This window comes from Eubalaena glacialis, chromosome 5 (assembly GCF_028564815.1).
Source record: "Eubalaena glacialis isolate mEubGla1 chromosome 5, mEubGla1.1.hap2.+ XY, whole genome shotgun sequence".
Taxonomy (NCBI): Eukaryota; Metazoa; Chordata; class Mammalia; order Artiodactyla; family Balaenidae; genus Eubalaena; species Eubalaena glacialis.
The window spans coordinates 28,451,172-28,469,286 of NC_083720.1; the positions used below are offsets into that span (position 1 = coordinate 28,451,172).

The following is an 18,115-nucleotide window of genomic DNA, read 5'->3' on the forward strand; positions in this document are numbered from 1 at the left end:
TTTTTTTTTTTTTAAATTAGGTAACAGTGCTTTTTTTTTTTTTTAAATATTACTTTATTTATTTATTTATTTATATTTTATGGCTGTGTTGGGTCTTCGTTTCTGTGCGAGGGCTTTCTCTAGTTGCGGCAAGTGGGGGCCACTCTTCATCGCGGTGCGCGGGCCTCTCACCATCGTGGCCTCTCTTGTTGCGGAGCACAGGCTCCAGACGCGCAGGCTCAGCAATTGTGGCTCACGGGCCTAGTTGCTCCGCGGCATGTGGGATCTTCCCAGACCAGGGTTCGAACCCGTGTCCCCTGCATTGGCAGGCAGATTCCCAACCACTGCGCCATCAGGGAAGCCCCTACCATACTGTTTTGATTATAAAGCTTTGTAGTATAGTTTGAAACCAGGAGCAGGTAGCCACCACCAACTGTCCCTTCAAAACTTTAAGGAACAGAAACTTTTCATATGTGCACTCTTGGCTGTTTCTCAACTTGCACAAGCCATTTTCGGTTCAAGGCCCATTGTTTTTAACCAGTTGTCTGAGGGTGAAAACCATTACTGAGATTAGATACTGATCTGGAATTGAAGGCTTATTCAAATTTCATTTTGGGTCATTTAGTAAATCAAATAAGTCATCTTAAAGGAAAGAGAAAAATGGAATAATGTTCAGCATCATGAATTTTAACAGTTGTTGCATTTTCTCTATTAGTGTTATCGATAACACCTACTTAAATAGTCCTTTGCAGTTTATAAAGCATTTTCACATCTCATTTAATTTTAAAGGTTAGAGATCAGAAACTCCAATTCCAGTAATACTATTTCATTGTGTGAGTTTATTGGTGTAGTCAAATTGCATGTCTTATCTTCCACCTACTCTAATGTTCTTTGACTGGAAAAAGATACTGTGACTGTCTTTCAGGGAAGAAACAGTAAGTGTTGATGATTAACGAACAAAACTGCAGCCTTACAGGAATCTACCTCACTTATAGATGCACCGGTCCTTCCTCATGCTTATGGTTCTTGATTACATGTAACTTTGAGAGTTCAACACTTCACCCCTCCTCAGAACCTCTTTATCAAGTGGTGAAGCAGCAAGCATCACTGTTATTTTATTGCCAGTGAAACGGACCCCTAAACAAGCGCTGTCCTGAAGTCAAGGACAGAACCCAGACAAATGAGCGGCTTCCATCAGACATTTAGCAGAGTTGGTGGGCGGTTTCCCAAGCCTTGAAGTAAGTAAGCCAGTATGACCTCGGTCACCAGAAGCTTTGTCCCCCCACTGCTGTTCTCAGCCCTTTTTCTCTTCATACAGTCTCCTGTTTCCCTCTAGACACCTATTGTCTTTAGGCTCTCTCCACCGTTAGTTCATCCCAGATCTTCTCCCTGAGGCAGGAAAATCGTATCATCTTATTTACTCTAAGCTATAAAGGACTCCTGGGAGGTTGAGTGTTTCCTGTTGCACCAAGTACTAGCCCTTACTTTTGGGACCCGAGACCCTGTGTGTTGAGTGAGGACTGCCTTTAGGTAGATGGAGAGAGAGGGAGCGCCTGGACGCTCGGGTGTAAGGTGAGAGCACCATGGGTACCAGGAGGCTGATCAGGAGCTCTGGACCAAGTTCTGCCTCTTCCTCGCTCAGAAACTTAATCACTCTCTGGGCCTCAGTTGACTCATCTGTAAAGTGGACCTACTCTCCCGACTGTGAGAATTACATAAGAATAACGTGCGCCCCGCACCTGGCTTGCTTGATGGTTAATTCAACTCCTCGCCTCTCCTCCCCACGCCGGTCCCAGGCCAACACTCGCAGTGTGTGTGGGGAAGTCGCCCTTAATGTTGAAGTGATTCCGTCCCCTTTTCAAAATCCGCCTCGCAAGCCACACCCTCTTCGGAGGGGCCCTCGTTTGGGAGGTGGCGTCCTCGCCAGCTTACCTCGCATCCCACGCGACCTGGAATCTGGGCTTTCTGGTCTGACAGTGCAGCGTCGGACACGGAGAAGGCGGGGGGCGGAGTCTGGGAACCTCCGCGCTTTCGGTCTTAAGGGTTCAGCGGAGGGCCCGCACTCGGCCTACCGGTGGAAGGAGTAGCCGTGCGCGCCGCCGCGTCTGAAAGCCGCAGCCCCCCGCGGCCCCGGCTGGGGTGCGTCTGCGTCCCTCTCTCCCAGCTCGGCCCTGTCCCTCCGCTTCGGCTCACACCTGCTCCCCCTGCTCGCACCCCAGACCGCAGTGGCGGCGGCGCGGCCGGCGGGCGGTGACCACCCCCCGATCCAGGGCCTCCGCCAGGTCGCGTCCATTAACCTCGTGCCGAGCCCGGAAAGCAAAGGGAAGTTCACGGACTCTGGGACCCCAAGGTACCTGTCTAGGGGCGGTCTGGGGTGTAAAGTGGGGACTGCGTCTTTTCTGTTTATCGCCCGGAGAGGGACGCTTTGTCGAGGGGTCTTCCGGGGCGTTGCGTACGTAGAAAGTCATCTCCTGCTCCTTCCGCGGACTCGGCATCGGGCAGACGCTCGAGCGATTATTTACGGCGTGATCCCAGCTTTACAAACTATAGGAGTATTTATAAATGGAGCGAGGGAGCACTGAAAGGAAATATTGGAGATGGGTTTTCCTTGTACTTTTCTGTGCTTTGCAAAGTTCCCCCCCCCCCAATCAGTAAACAAAAAGGAATTCCATTTATGAAGTGTAGCTCACCGAGCGGTTGCATGTAGACCTGCCTTGCTTCAGCCTGTTTGGTTAGGAAAATAACGTAATCCGTTATTTCCTGGGACTTTTCCCAGCTTTCAGATTGAAAGGAGGAATTTCCCAGATTTTCTGGAGCGAGAATACACCCTGAGCCTCGCAGCGGAAGTCCGCAGCCACGGAGAACCGGACTGTGCAATGTTGGCTGGCTACAGGCCAATCAGGCAGAGTGGGAGAAAGAAGACATCGTCTCTGGAAAAAACTGAGCTTTACTAAGGTTTTCCTCCTGTTGATTTTGGTTTTCACGACTCCTTTAGCAAGACCTGTTGCTTAAGTAAGTATTGATTCTGCTGAACAATAGCGTTCACGGAGGTCTTCAAAGCCGCACTACAGGGTGATGACCTGGTGAGGAGGGTCAGGATAGTTGTCTTTTGTTGTGCTTGCAAGTTTCTCTTCCCTTCCTATTAGCTCAGTGCCAGCAAAGTTATTGTAGTTCATTTGTTAACACAAATATTACTGTATGTCAGGCATCATTGCAGTGTTTTACAGCTTTTTGATGTCAGAGATCATGGTTTAAACCCGCTTTGATGATAATCTCCAACTCCATTTAGTTCCATAAAAATCAGATGGTTTGTGACTTTGTAAAGAAAACATTTGTTATATGTCTGAATAGATATTAGATGCACATGGTATAAAATTCCGTAAGTACAGAGTGTGCAGTGACAAGTCTCCTTTCCACCATCAATCCCAGTTTCCCTCTCCAGAGGTAACCACTGATACCACTATATAAGCTCATTGTTACTGTGTTTTTTTGATAACTTAGGCCAAACAGATTTGAAAAAGCTGCTTTTGAGCACCTGCACACTAGTGACTTTTTAAATAAAAAAATCCAACAATTTTATTATTTTAGTTTTTTTGGTTAGTTTCTGTGTTTTCTGTTTTTCTACTGACCACTCTGAAATGTCAGAGATTCAGGTCACTTTGTAGAGGGAACTTGCAGCTCTGCAAACTAATGAATAGGTTAGTTTCTGAGTTCCTTGAGGTCAGATACCATGGTTTACTCAACTTTGGAGCTCCCTAACAACCTGCCATAATTACTAGTGACCTGTAATTACTAGTGCCAACATCCGTACACCCAGGCTTAAGGATAACTGATACTCGAAGTAACCTGGTGCTTCACAGCCTCTTCCTCTTATGAGGAGCCAGTAACGGTGTGTTTGCCTCCCCAACACTAGATTCTAGGTTGGTGTCCTGCTAGTTCTGACAGACACCTCCGTGGCCCTCTTCTCTACTGGTTAGCTGCTACAGTTTGTGAAGTAACTGGTATTTGGGAGTAATGTTTGTAGTGGGCAAGAGAGAGGGTGCATTTCTGTTGTGTGAATCCTGCCTTTGACACTGTCTTTGTGACCTGGGCTACTTAGATAAACCCTCTGAGACTTAGCTCCCTCATCTGTGAAGCGGTGATTCATAGGGTTAGTTTGAAAATTAAGTAAGACAATACGTATAAAGGGCTAGCCCTGTGCCTGGCACATGAAAGGCATACAGTAAGTAGCAGCCTTTGTTATTGTCAGGCTTTGTCATCGTTTCATATATTCATAAGATAGGTGAGTGCATGTGTCAGGGTACCTTATGGCTCAGTAACACCTTACAAGAAGGGTTAATTTTTGCTTATATTATGAGTCTCTATGGCTCTGTCTTTGGCCCTTCCCTCTGGGACCCCGCGCTGAGCTGCTACTTTTGTGGACCACCGATGTGGCATATGGAAAGAGGAGAGGCAGGTCTATCTACACAGTGGTTTTTAAAACCTGTGCTTGGAAATAAGCTTCATGTTACTTCCATTCACATTTCATTGATATGGTTGTCACTGGAGTGGGAAGTATCATCTTTCTAAAGGGGCAGAACCAGTAGAGATAGGCCTGGTAGTGAGGGGCAGCAAATACTTGATAGTAACACGGGTTACAATTGTGAACCTAGAAGTTCATCCAAAGCTGAGAATTGAGTCACCCCAAGACACTTGTAGCCACTGATTTACAAGCCAGAATGCCAAATTTTTCCTTTAATATATCTTCCCTGGGTACTAGGCATAAGAGCCTGTACTGGGCAAAATTTTCTTGATGGTGGATTTTCTCAAAAGACTGAATTAATTCTAAGCTACTAGGTTATATAAAAACACAAAAACACAAATTTGGGTGTTACCAAAAGACTGTATCCAGAATATACCACGTTTTAAAATCCAGGTCTCCTTTTGGAACTGTTATTGTCCAAAGTCCAAGAGTGAATTAGAGTGATGGCAGTGTATCCTAGACAAGGCGGAAATCATGACAGATTCTTGCTCTTTCTTTTTAGGCTCTTGTTATCAGCTAATTGTTTTCTTGTCAACCACTAATTGCATCATCTCATGATTTATTATATTTATTCTCTTTTAAGCTGTCTGCTTCTTGAATAATGACTTTATTATTGTAATTAAAGTATTTTCAAATCATGGTGATTAACCAGTTCTACCCACTGTGTGTTAATTCTTGCTGCCTTTGGTTTCATAGTAATTTTTACCACCCTTGCCCCAAGATTCTGAGCATTCCTTTCTCTTTTTCTGCTTATAGCTGGACATTTGTTGCTTGGGTAAGGCAATATGGTAAAATAATGTCCAAAAAGAACCTATTATGAAAGTAAATTTAAAACTAAAAATACGTTTCTAAATCAAGAAATTTTGCTTAGTTATTTGTTAAGTAATTGAATAAATTAAGTTTGATTTTTTGCAACACAACTTTGCAAAACAGAAGATTGTATTTTAAAAGTAAATAGCAGCAAGCATGGAAAGAAAAGGAAAACATTTTTTTCTTTTTAACCAGCATAATTTTGATACCAATATCTAATATAGATGGCAAACAAAAACCAATAAAACTACAAATCAACTTTGCTTAAGGCTATTGCTCCCCAAACCCCACTGTAAATACTGTATAGTATTTAAGGAATGCAGGGAGCACTCTGCATCACTCTATCTACTGGTATAATTTACTACCACATTAGATTAAAGGAATTCTATGCAGCTGTTTAAGATTGAGGTATATTTATATGAATCGATATGGAAAAAATCACCCATTTGTGTTATTAATTGAAAAATACAAGGTCTAGAACTAAATACAGTATGTTCCTATTTGTGTAAGAAATTTTTTTCTCTCTGTGTAGAAATGTGCTATGTGTCTTTGAGTGCACAGAGAGTTTTGCTTGGGGTGTAAAGAAGACTTCTGTAAGGATAAAAGCAACGTTTATAGTGGTTGACTCTAGAAGAATAAAAAAAGGATTAGGGTGGAGGGAAGATACTTAAAAAAAATCCTTTTTAAGTGTTTGAATTTTTAAATTATGTGCATGTAATTCTTTTAAAATAAATTGGTTTTAAAATGGCAGTTCTGGGTCAAAATAACCTCTCATAGATTTTAATAACTAATTCTTCTGTTTTACTGCTTAAACTACTCCACTGATTATTAAAGGTACATATAGTGAGTTGGAGGTGGAGGGCACCACGGGGCCATGCACTCTAGAGGGATGGGTTAACAGCAGTTAGATGGAGCTGCTTGTGGCTAATGACAGTTTGTCCAGTCATTAGGAACCATTGACAAAAATAAATAATTCCAGTAGAAGTACAGACTATGATATTTAGAACTACCTCATGGAGATTTTTTTTTTAAATAAAAAGTGTGTCATGTCTAAATTAAAAAATTATAGAAGTAAACTTTTAAAGCATTTACTGTTTTTAACCCTTTACCTACTAGAAATCTAAGTCAGGATATAAAGGACAAATGTTGCAGTTATTTGTATATAACTTTTACATGTCTTTAATCAGGATAATACATAATACCTCAAAAGTCACAGAAGCCCATACCTGAGTGTGGTAGTTATTCATCCTGTTCCACCCAAAACAATACAAAATTCATAATACATTAAGTTTTAATTCAGTTAATAAACTGTAGGTTTTCTTCATGTGTATATCCTTGTTTCTTTATTCCTGATTTTCTGTTTAAAGTACAGCTGTCATGTTTGGTCTGGGATCAAGTCACTCTATTTAAATGAAAAAGGAACGGAAGTTTCTTTATGCTCCCCCCAAATTACGTTATCAATAGTCATTCCTTGTTATCGTCCAGATTATATGTATGGTCTTACTGTCAAACTAGAAATGAAAAATAGAGAGGAAAAAGTAATGCACCAGTTCGTATGGGGTTTGGTATAAGATTTCACATATCTACTCATTAACTGAAAGTATCCTGCCTATGTATTGTTTTCTTAAAGTCTAAACAAATCAGAAGATTTTCATCAAAATATTACAATCAAAGATCTCAATGCCTGATGTATGGGAGTGAACTAACGTGCTGACTTGATTGTTGCAGGCGGGTCAGATTCTGGTGTACATCATGTCCAATTTCGAAGATGCTGACACAGAAGAGACAGTAACTTGTCTCCAGATGACTGTTTACCATCCTGGCCACCAGCAAAATGGAATATTCCAATCAATAAGGTTTTTTAACCGAGAAAAACTCCCCTCCAGCGAAGTGGTGAAATTTGGCCGAAATTCCAACACCTGTCATTATACTTTTCAGGACAAACAGGTTTCCCGAGTTCAGTTTTCTTTGCAGCTATTTAAAAAGTTTGATAGCTCAGTTCTCTCTTTTGAAATTAAAAATATGAGTAAGAAGACCAATCTGATTGTGGACAACAAGGAGCTGGGCTACCTAAATAAAATGGACCTGCCACACAAATGCCTGGTTAGGTTTGGGGACTATCAGTTCCTGATGGAGAAGGAAGATGGAGAGTCATTAGAATTTTTTGAGATTCAACTTTCTTTGTCTACAAGACCACTCTTGCAAGAAAACAACTGGCTACCACAGAAGCCCATACCTGAGTGTGGCAGATATTCATCCTGTTCCACCCAAAACAATTCTCCTATAGAAATGGGTGAAAATGAATGGTAAACGCAGAGGGCTAAGAGAATCATGAAGGATGAAGAACTCTGTAGACACTTTATAGACATTCCACTTAGTAAGAGTTTCTTAGTGTAGTATATTACTGTCATCTATTACTTTGTCAAATTTGAGATCTGGTGTTATCATTTGAAGTCTGTAACTTGTGTTACTCATTGATTTAGTCACCTGTTGCATTGCTGGATGTGTGAAGAATTACTGTAAGTGTATATCTGTGAGCATTAATGTACAAATAGTATCCTTTGTGATGAAGGAATAGTGTTCTCAAAATATGGTTATGTTACTTTTTTTTTATGCCTGATTTTGGTCCTATGTTTTATATTGTTTCATTTTGGTTTGTAAGTTTTGGTTTGGTCATATTATTTCACAGTAGTCATTTGTTTTCAAGGTCAGGGCTACAAACAAGTTATTATGGGTGTTGTAGCCTGTTGGTACTTGTAGTACCAGAGTATTGGAACAGAGCATAATGTTTTTTAGTGTGTCATTGTGGTTTTAATATGGGAAGACTTATTTGAGCAATAATACCTTGATTTTCTGTTTTTTTCTCTATAGATTTACTTATACTGTTTATTCCCAAGAATACCGTTTTCCTTGTCTGTATTCAGTATCTAAAACCAATGTTTTAAACATTTTAACGAACCACTGTGTTAAGTTTAGAATTCTTTTTCTTTTCCCTTTTTTTTGGCTGCACCACATGGCTTGTGGGATCTTAGTTCCCCGACCAGGGATTGAACCCCGGTCCCTGGCAGTGGAAGCGCCGACTCCTAACCACTGGACTGCCAGGGATTCCCAATTTTTCATTTTTCTTACCAAATTTTAAATAGTTTTTTATGTAGTACAGAGTTTTAAATTCCATGAATTCAAAATTTTAACAGCATCCATGTACATAATAAAGTCAAAGTTTAATTCTCTAAACATTTTCTTTGAAACTCTTTCTGAATAAAGGGAGGAACTGTTTTTAGACTGCTCTAAGGGAGGACTGCAGTAGGCCGCAGGCAGAGGCTGTGGCTGGGGACTCAGACACATCCAGCTGTGCCCCTCAATGCATATTGGCTCCATTATTTGTTCCACACCCCACATGGAGGCACATGGCCACCAGTAGCTCCCAAGTGCTATATGTTACTGATCACCCACCCAAAGAGAACCTTATCTCCCAATTCCAGTCCAAGAGAAGGGTCAGCTTGGGTCAGGTGCCCACCCATCTACCAATCAACTTGCCTCAGGTCACGTTAAATAATGGCTGCTCCAGTCAGTGACCATGTGGATGAGAAAAGCATTTTCTCAGAAAGTGGCCACAGTGGGGTGTGGGTGAGGGTAAACAGAAATGTTGGTGTTTGATACTAGGCACTGCAGGTAAGTTGTGAGACTCGCAGTTCACCTCTTAAGGACTCACTTGTCCCAGGAAACTGATTTTTCTTGGGCGCTTTCAGTAAAGGGGTGTATTAATTGGTGCCAGTGTTACAGTCATAGGCAGTCTCTTCTTGAACCTGCAACTTTATGACAAGGGGGTGCTTTCCAATGGTGAAATCTCATATGCTATGTGATTATATAACCATATTCTAGAAGATTCTGTCTCTATTATCTACTGCATTGACTGACTTGAAGAAGCATTACTTTTAGGCTCTAACATGAGTGCAGTATTAGTTTTAATATGCCTTGTGGAAAAATTAGCTATAATCTTTACTACCAGGAGATAACTGTTGTTCACATTTCGTGTGTATATATTTGGTAGCTGATTCCATGTTATCTCATGGCCCTTTTAACATCTTCAGTTCTCTAACACTTATTTAATTCCTTACAGTAATTGTTATCTGTTAAAATAACAGGGTTACTACTTTACTTTCTGGAGCCTGATTGAAACAATTAGATCTTCCATTTCAGGTGATGACTGACGGAGGATGAGCACTTGGAAAATTGTGATTGGAATTTACTGGGCTTCTAGTTGGTATGAGTTGTACCCAAGTCCAATCACTCATCATTCTACTATTCAACCTACATGAATATATTTATTTGGCCAGGTATCTCTCTAAGCGATGCATTTAGGGCAGGGACAGTGGTGAAAAAAATAGGAAAGCAGTGGTTTTAGCGCTGATGCTGGTTTCAACATTTTGTTGCTGGTGGAAGGCCACTAAAGGACTAGAGACGAGCCAGTCTGGCATTGCTTACTAGCATCTTCATAGAAGAGATCATCGTGAGATGCAGGGGAACACAACGGCTTTCTTAATACTGTTAGTGGAATCATTTCTCAAAAACCCAAATCAAGGTAGTAATATTTTAAAACAGGAAAATTCTGAGCATAGACAGTCAAAATAAGGTGTGACATGGGAATTCCCTGGCGGTCCCGTGGTTAGGACTCCGCGCTTTCACTGCCGAGGGCGCAGGTTCAATCCCTGGTCTGGGAACTAAGATCCCCACAAGTTGCACAGCACTCCAATTACTGGAAAAAATAAAAATAAAAGCAGGCATAATTCCTGGTTATACCATTTAAAAAGTTCTAGCATCTTAAAACCCTCACACAACTCCATATACCCTCCAGTTACCCCATTTCTCTGCTCTGACCGCAACTTTTCAAATAAATTATCTACACTGGCCATTCTTTATTCTTCACCCCTTACAAGATACTTCTCAGTTTCCATCCCTTCATTTGAAAAAATGGAACATGCAATATTCATGTTCCCAAGCCCAGCTGATGCACCTGCCCTTTCTCTCAGTGCCCAAGTAGCATTTGATATCATTGACTCTTCTCATTCTGGCTCTGGTGACACCACATTTCTTTGGTTCCTCGAATTCCTCCCCTATCTGCTTCTTTTGGCCTGTTCTCTACCCCCGACTTCTGAAGGGCAACACTTAATTGGGCTTCTCTGCCTGTCTGCTTCCTCAGGGGGATCTCAGCTGGAATAATAAATTACTATTTACCTACTACTGACTCCTAAACGTGTATCTATTCTTCTCTGAGCTGTAGACATATATCCCATCACCTACTTGGCAGACATCTTCATTCAGGTTTTTTTTTTTATAAATACCTCAAATTTAACTTTCCAAAACAGAGCTCTTAATTTCCTCCAATTTCCCAAACCTGTTCCTCCCACTACATTTATTAAGTCAGAAACCAAGAAGTTATCATCAAGAGTAGCCGTAGCTGCTAGTTTGGCTGTCATACTTCCATAGATTTGGCCAATAGAAAGGCAATGCACCCAAATAGATTTAGAAAGTTTATTACTTACACAGACAGCAAAAGCAGGACCAGTGAGGAGTCAGTGTCCCACATCCCTGGTCGCTAGGGATATCTGGAGCTAACACTGAACCGGGGGGGCCAGATGACAGATGCCTTAAGTGGAGGGTAGCTCTGTTATTGAGGAGCCAACTCTAAACTCCAACCAAGCAGTCTTATTAGCCTACATCTGTACCTGAATGTGGGTGAGGTGGAAATCCCATGCCTCACTGGAACCAGGGAGTGGGATGAGAAATTGCCTCATGGCAGCCTTCTGCAAGCTAGGGAGCCAGATGATAAATGGCCTTGAGATGGCTCCCCTAAGACTGCCTGTCTTACCATGTTCCAGGAAGGATCGTAGGGGTTTCTGTCAAGACTTGGGTCAGGCTACAGTTGAGTGTTGGCTATGCAGATATGCAAAGTGAGCAAGGTTGCCATGCTGAATGCATTACCCTACAGTTATGGGCAGAGGATCTGAAGACGTTTTACCAAGGAAGACATACAGATGGCTAACAGGCCATAAAAGGATGCTCAACATTAATCATTAGGGAAATGCAAATCAAAACCACAATGAGGTATCACCTCACATCTGTCAGGATGGCTATTATCGAAAAGACAGCAAATAACAAGTGTTGGCAAGGATGTATAGAAAAGGGAACCCTTGTGCACTGTTGGTAGAAATGTAAATTGGTGCAGCCACTATGGAAAACAGTATGGAGATTCCTCAAAAAATTAAAAATAGAACTACCATATGATTCAGCAGTTCCACTCCTGGATATTTATCTGAAGAACACAAAAACACTAATTAGAAAAGATATATACACCCCAATGCTCATTGCAGCATTACTTACAATAGCAGAGATATGAAAGCACCCAAAGTGCCCATCAATAGATAAGTGGATAAAGAAGACATGGTGTGTGTGTGTGTGTGTACGTGTGTGTGTGTGTGACTATTACTCAGCCATAAAAAAAAAATGAAATCTTGCCATTTGCGACAACACGGGTGGACCTACAGGGTATAATGCTAAGTGAAATAAGTTAGAGAAAGACAAATACTGTATGATTTCACTTATATGTGGAATCTAAAAAACAAATGATCAAACATAACAAAAAAGAAACAGAGTTAAAGACAGAGAACAAGTGGTTCCCAAAGGGGAGGCGGGTAAGGAGAGGAAAGAAATAGGTGAGAGATTAAGTGGTAAAAACTTCCAGTTGCAAAATAAATGAGTAATGGGTATGAAATGTACAGTGTGGGGAATATAGTCAATAACTATGTAATAATATCTTTGTATGGTGACAGATGGTAACTAGATTTATCGTGGTGATCATTTTGAAATGTATAGAAATACCAAATCACTATGTTGTGTAACAGGAACTAACATAGTGTTGTAGGTCAATTATACTTCAAAAACAGACAAACAAAGAAATAGAAAAAGAGATCAGATGTGTAGTTACCAGAGGTGGAGGGTAGGGGGAGAGGGAATTTGGAGGAAGGCAGTCAAAAGGTACAAACTTTCAGTTATAAGATAAATAAGTACTAGGGATGTAATGTACAACATGATAAATATAATTAATACTGCTGTATGTTATATATGAAAGTTAAGAGAGTAAATCCCAAGAGTTCTCATCACAAGAAAAACAGATTTTTTCCTGTTTCTTTAATTTTGTATCTATGAGATGATAGATGTTTACTAAATTTATTGTGATAATCATTTCATGATGTATGTAAGTCAAATCATTATGCTGTATACCTTAAATTTATACAGTGCTCTGTGTCAATTATATCTCAATAAAACTGAAAAAAAATCCTGTTGGTCTACCTCTAAAGGTAATCTGTTCTGCATTCCTATAGCAATTATCAATCCAAGCCACACCATGTCCCACTGGGAGTACCATACATATATCCACTTGTGCCCTCCTACAGCATATTCTCTACATAGCAGCTAGAGGAATTTTTCGAAAATGCAAATCTGATCACTGTACACTCTGGCTTACAAAAAGTCAGTGGCTTCCTATTCTACATCAAATAAAATTCACTCTCCCTAACATCCTACCAGATATAGTAGATTCTCCAATATTTGCTGAATAAATGTTATTTCTAGTGTTTTTTATAAACATATAAAGCAGGAAAATTGATATCCTTTTCTTAGCAGTTCAAACACATTTTCAAGTTTAGTTCCATCCTGCTTTACCAATTCATTCCTTTTTGTCTTCATAGCAGACTTAATAAAATAATTACAAGTCAGGAGTCAAAACTGTTGCATGTTTATGGAGTAAAACTAGTAATAATCAAATAATTTATTATTTTTAAATGTAAAAATGTGTTTATTCACAATCTTTGAGAAGATACCATTCCTTCAAAAAATTCTTTATGAACAAAATGCCAAGAAAAATTACAATAGTAGCTTATGCCAAACCAAAAATATACATCTGATGTATACAAACTTTAAAAAGCATAACACAGGCAACGTGAATATAGATTATCTTTAAAATAGTTCCAATGACATAGCTACAACTTAAATTATGTTGAGACATAAATAACAGCATTACCTAATATATTTACATATTTAAAGTGTCATATTTATTTCTATGAGATAAAAAAAGGTGACAAAACTATAGATGTCATTGCCCAGCAGTTCAAATATTGAAAGGGCCACATGATATTTTTAAAGTATAGCAAGAACTTTAAGTTACTATTTATATCTGGACCTTCCTATATTTTCGAGAACATGCAGTCTCATTGTTGCAAGAAAAAGAAAAAAAAAAACACTAAGGAAAAATTGAAAAACAGTTTGCTTACTAAAGTCATATTCAATCCTCAGCAAAATCAAGACAAGCAATCAGGGAGTGTCTTATATCCTTGGCCTTTTAAATTGATAACGTAAACTTTAGAGAAAAGAAAAGTTAGCTGTATATCGTAAAATTCAGTTATATATATTGATTTACTTAGTTCCATCCCATTAAAGCACCTTGTATTACAAGGCAAAGGAAAGCTTAATAAAATCAATGGATTCTTTCATACCAGAAAGGATTTTATTTACTTTGAAATACCCGTATTACCTTTTTCAGGTTTTCCTTTCTTAATAAATCACGCACAGGGAATGTGTTCTGTGTAAAATCTTTCAAGACCATTCATTGGAAATACAGAATTTTTAAAAATGACAGTTAGAAATTTACTATATCAATTGAAGTCAATGTTCATTTATAGTGGCACAGAAAAGGAAGTGAAAAACCTAAGTATATATATTTTCTTAAATATCTTTTGATTACTCACTTTAAGTGTCCAAACTCTGAAAGATTATTTTAACATATCACATACTTTGTTCAGATTGAGTCAACATTATTATAGTAGGATATGCAACAAGTGTAGAAAGAAACTGATACTTCGGCCTTTCTTTCGGGTCATCTACTCAAATTAATTGTGCTTACTATCACATAATAAAATTTAAGTAAGTCATAGGAATAAATAATGCTGGAAAAGGGAACACTATTCTGAATCTGAATCTGGCAGTCCCTCCTCATGCTCCCTTCACATCTGCTGAGAATTAACACAAAATGCCTTAATATTTTCGTAGTTAGCTACTGAAACAGAGTTAAGAAAGCATTCAAGGTGAAATTAATAAAACTATTTTAAAAGCTGAAAATCTACAAACAGTAAACAGGATTGCTATGAAGAAAAGAGTTAAAGAAATTTAATTAATAACATGACAGAACCATTAAATTGTTTTTGAAAAGCAGAAGGCAGATGATGAAATTGCACTTAATTCTGAAGCAATTCAGATATAACCTATCATTCCTATTCCTTTCTAATAAGCATTTATAACATGTTTCTTACTTCCCCTCTTACAAAAAGGCTCAGCACAACCATTTATACATTCTAGTTGGTTTTAAACATTTGGTCGTAACTGATAAACAAGATCACACAATCTTTCCCTATCGTTTTTGTTGATCCACATCATATTGCTTTAGGCCAGAATCAGACAGTTCTAATACAGGATTTACAAATCCAGAATACTCGGAATTGCCATTATCATCCATTTCGGCACTAACAAAATCATTCTCCCACTCCAGCCCGTTGGAATCATCAGAGGCTGATGTAGGATTACTTCCAGTCTTCTTGCTGCTATACTTAAGTGCTGCCTGGAGAATGTCTTCCTCTGTTTTGGAACGTTCTCTCATTGGAAGCATCCGATTCATTCCTATTATATGGGCAGGGTTATTAGAAATCTCAGTAAAGATTTAAAGAGCTATATTAAAAGACTTAAACTATCAGACTTGATTTGTGAATTAACTTAAAAAGCCAGTCATACGGAAGCCTTTCTTAAGGGAAATGTTAGGGTATAATCCTACAGTGAACATTAATACTCAACAAAGGACAGTTTTGATGCAACACTGGTAATCTAGTAAGATGAAATTTCTGAAGAGCCATAAGTAAAGCAGAATGCATGGAGGATTTCAATTGCTATTAGTCTTATATGGCCAAATTAGTGTGTCTGCAAAACTTCTTTCCTACCTAGATGACAATTTCCTTTCTCAGAGATAATAATAACTCTAATGATAATGATAACAATATACACATTTCCAGCACTTACTAGGTTCCAGGTAACGTTGTTTGCACTTGACATATATTAACTGATTTGATCCTCAACAACTCTATGAAGTTACGTACAGTACTATCATTATCCCCCATTCTGCAGTTGAGGAAACTAGGGCAGAAAGAGGAAAGTGATTTGCCCAAGGTCACATAGCAATAGAAGTGGTGGGGCAAGAAACAGATTTCATGCAGTTTGGCTTCAAAGTCTGTGCTCTTTTGCTAGTCTGACTCTAGTATAACAAAGTAGAGACATTTCTAGGGGAAACTGTTCTAGATCTAATTCTGAACAGAAAGAAATTGATCGGTAAAGTGAGTGTCAAAAATCGTGGAAGAAAAAAACATCATTTTGGCAGAAGGAAGAGAGGGAGGACAGAAAAGAAATTTGAATTTGCGAGTGCAGAATCAACACTGCTAATAGAATTAAAATCTAGGAAAAGAGATTATAAGAGAATATCTCTAGACACACCCAATAATTTTGTTTTCTGAGCTTAAAGAATCAGATCCTACAATAATAAAAGAACATTTAGATCTAGGGACTTCCCTGGTGGTCCAGTGGTTAAGACTCCACGCTCTCAATGCAGGGGGCTGGGGTTCGATCCCTGGTCAGGGAACTAGATCTCGCATGTTGCAACTAAAGATCCCACATACCGCAACTAAGACCCGGTGCAGCCAAATAAATACATTAAAAAAAATAATAATAAATCTATCACTATTGTCTGTCACTCCCCCAAAATCGCACACTCAACCTAGCAAACTAAATCATCCTTATAGACACAATAAAAATATGAGCTGGAGACTAAAAAAGTTTGTGGATTTGTATTTAATTGAATAATATGTCTAAAGGAAGCTGGATTAGCCGTCATCAGGTTTCTACAGGGGTTCTGTCCTCTACCTAGTCTAGTTGAATAATTCTGTTATAATAACTTGAATAACAAACTTGAAAGTCATGTTATCTAAAAATTTGATTAGCATACAGCGAGGATGACAAATCAGGAATTAAAAGACCTGAAAGGCTTTAGATCAAATTGAACAAGATGCTAAAATAAAAATAAATTTAAAATCTAGATTGGGATCTAAATACACAATAACAAAAGTATAGGGTTGGGGAAACAGTGTTTAGCTGAGAAGACTTAAGTAAATTAATGCAATCTTTGCTAAAGTTATTCAGTTTCTTTATTGATAAAACAAATGGCTCAACTAGAGGATATCTAAGGTCTATTCCATCTCAAAATTCTATGAAATATTTAATATTTAATATTAAAAAAAATTAAAGTTCCATATTCTGTAACTGATTCTTCCTTTTGGGATTACCTATTTCTTAAAATGAAAATAAAGACTTGGGCCTTATTCAGTGAAATAGCTGAATATTTAAAAAAAAATTAAAAAAAAAAAAGTCCACATTTAGCTATAATTTTGAGTACCTGCTATGTGCCACACTATGTTCTGGGTGTTTTATATAAATTTTATTTAATCCTCCTAACATTCATGATTTAATTTGTTCAAATATTTATTGACTGTCTATTATGAGCCAAGCTTTTTTAGACCATCAGTATATAATAGTGAATTATCATTCTTGAAAGTAGGTTTATAATTCCCTTTTTATGATGAACTAACTACAGTTTAGAGAGATTAAGAAACCTATCTAAAGTACTACAGCTGGGAAGACATACCAGGTAAAATTCAAACTCATGTCTGTGTTACGGCTTTTGTACTACCAACAGAACTAACAAATTGCTTATTTATTATGAACCAAAAGTTAATTAAATTTTGGCTTTAGGTTGCTCACAAGCGGGCAGTAATTCCTACAGAGTAAAATGGGCTGGATTACAAAAACCTTAAAATGAGAAACAACATTTATTTTCTAAATCTCAAGAAACACTAAGAACTAAGCAACTTTCAGACTTCCCTGGTGGCACAGTGGTTAAGAATCCACCTGTCAATGCAGGGGACACGGGTTTGATCCCTGGTCCGGGAAGATCCCACATGCCGCCGAGCAACTAAGCCTGTGCGCCACAACTACTGAGCCTGTGCCCTAGAGCCCGTGTGCCACAGCTATTGAAGCCCACACACCTAGAGCCCGTGCTCCGCAACAAGAAAAGCCATCGCAATAAGAAGCCCATGTACCGCAACAAAGAGTAGCCCCCGCTCGCTGCAACTAGAGAAAAACCCATGCGCAGCGACAAAGACCAATGCAGCCAAAAATAAAAACAATAAAAAAAAAAATTAAGAAACTTTCTAAACAATTTACAACAAATGATAATCACTAATAATATAAGAGTCTAAGAAATTTTTACACTGATTTTTCAAGGCCTTGCATTCCTTTCAGTTTAAATAAAGTAAAATACAAAGTAGATTTCTATAAATTAACACAAATAAAAATATTCAGGTAAAATTGTAAATATAAAATACCTTCTTCATCTTCCCATTCTAGATCTAAAGATGTGCTGTCATCATTTCCACTAGTTGATTTAGTTTTGGTCATTAAATCACAACTGCTTTCTGTATTTGGTGTCAAAACTGTGGCATCTGATGAGAGTCCTAGAATATACACCAAATACAGTTAGATGTGGTGAGCTATACTCTTTTACTACAACCATTTATTTTGCAATAATTATCTCTCTTCAAACCATAACATCATAAAAAACAATTATTGAAATCATTACATTGGTAAGTTTCTGTT

At 38.6% G+C, this 18,115-nt stretch overlaps 3 protein-coding genes across 4 annotated transcripts in view; 1 reads left to right on the forward strand and 2 right to left on the reverse strand.

Annotated features, from left to right (window-relative positions):
* The window catches only part of ALPK1 (alpha kinase 1), a 131,565-nt gene extending 129,416 nt beyond the window's left edge, over nt 1–2,149 (reverse strand). The window contains exon 1 of the mRNA XM_061192046.1: nt 1,912–2,149. The gene's annotated coding sequence lies outside the window, so the exon portion shown is untranslated. The remainder of the gene's footprint in view (nt 1–1,911) is intronic.
* On the forward strand, nt 1,921–12,469 carry TIFA (TRAF interacting protein with forkhead associated domain). Of its 2 annotated transcripts, XM_061192047.1 has the most exons (3): nt 1,921–2,329; nt 2,756–2,991; nt 7,040–12,469. In XM_061192047.1, exon 3 carries the CDS (start codon nt 7,064–7,066, stop codon nt 7,619–7,621), a length of 558 nt encoding a protein of 185 aa, XP_061048030.1. In that variant the 5' UTR covers nt 1,921–2,329; nt 2,756–2,991; nt 7,040–7,063; the 3' UTR covers nt 7,622–12,469. The 2 variants fall into 2 exon arrangements, with proteins under 2 accessions (XP_061048030.1, XP_061048031.1); XM_061192048.1 differs by lacking the exon at nt 2,756–2,991.
* Nucleotides 12,470–13,170: 701 nt separating this feature from the next.
* AP1AR (adaptor related protein complex 1 associated regulatory protein) overlaps nt 13,171–18,115 on the reverse strand; it is a 34,991-nt gene continuing 30,046 nt past the window's right edge. Inside the window, exons 9-10 of the mRNA XM_061191146.1 lie at nt 17,845–17,973; nt 13,171–15,040 (exon numbers count right to left, since the gene is read on the reverse strand). Of these exons, the coding sequence (XP_061047129.1) occupies nt 14,775–15,040; nt 17,845–17,973 (395 nt within the window). The 3' untranslated portion in view covers nt 13,171–14,774. The remainder of the gene's footprint in view (nt 15,041–17,844; nt 17,974–18,115) is intronic.

Coding starts and splice junctions, on each gene's coding strand:
- TIFA (XM_061192047.1), top strand. CDS start 7,064: ATGTCCAATTTCGAAGATGCTGACACAGAAGAGACAGTAACTTGTCTC.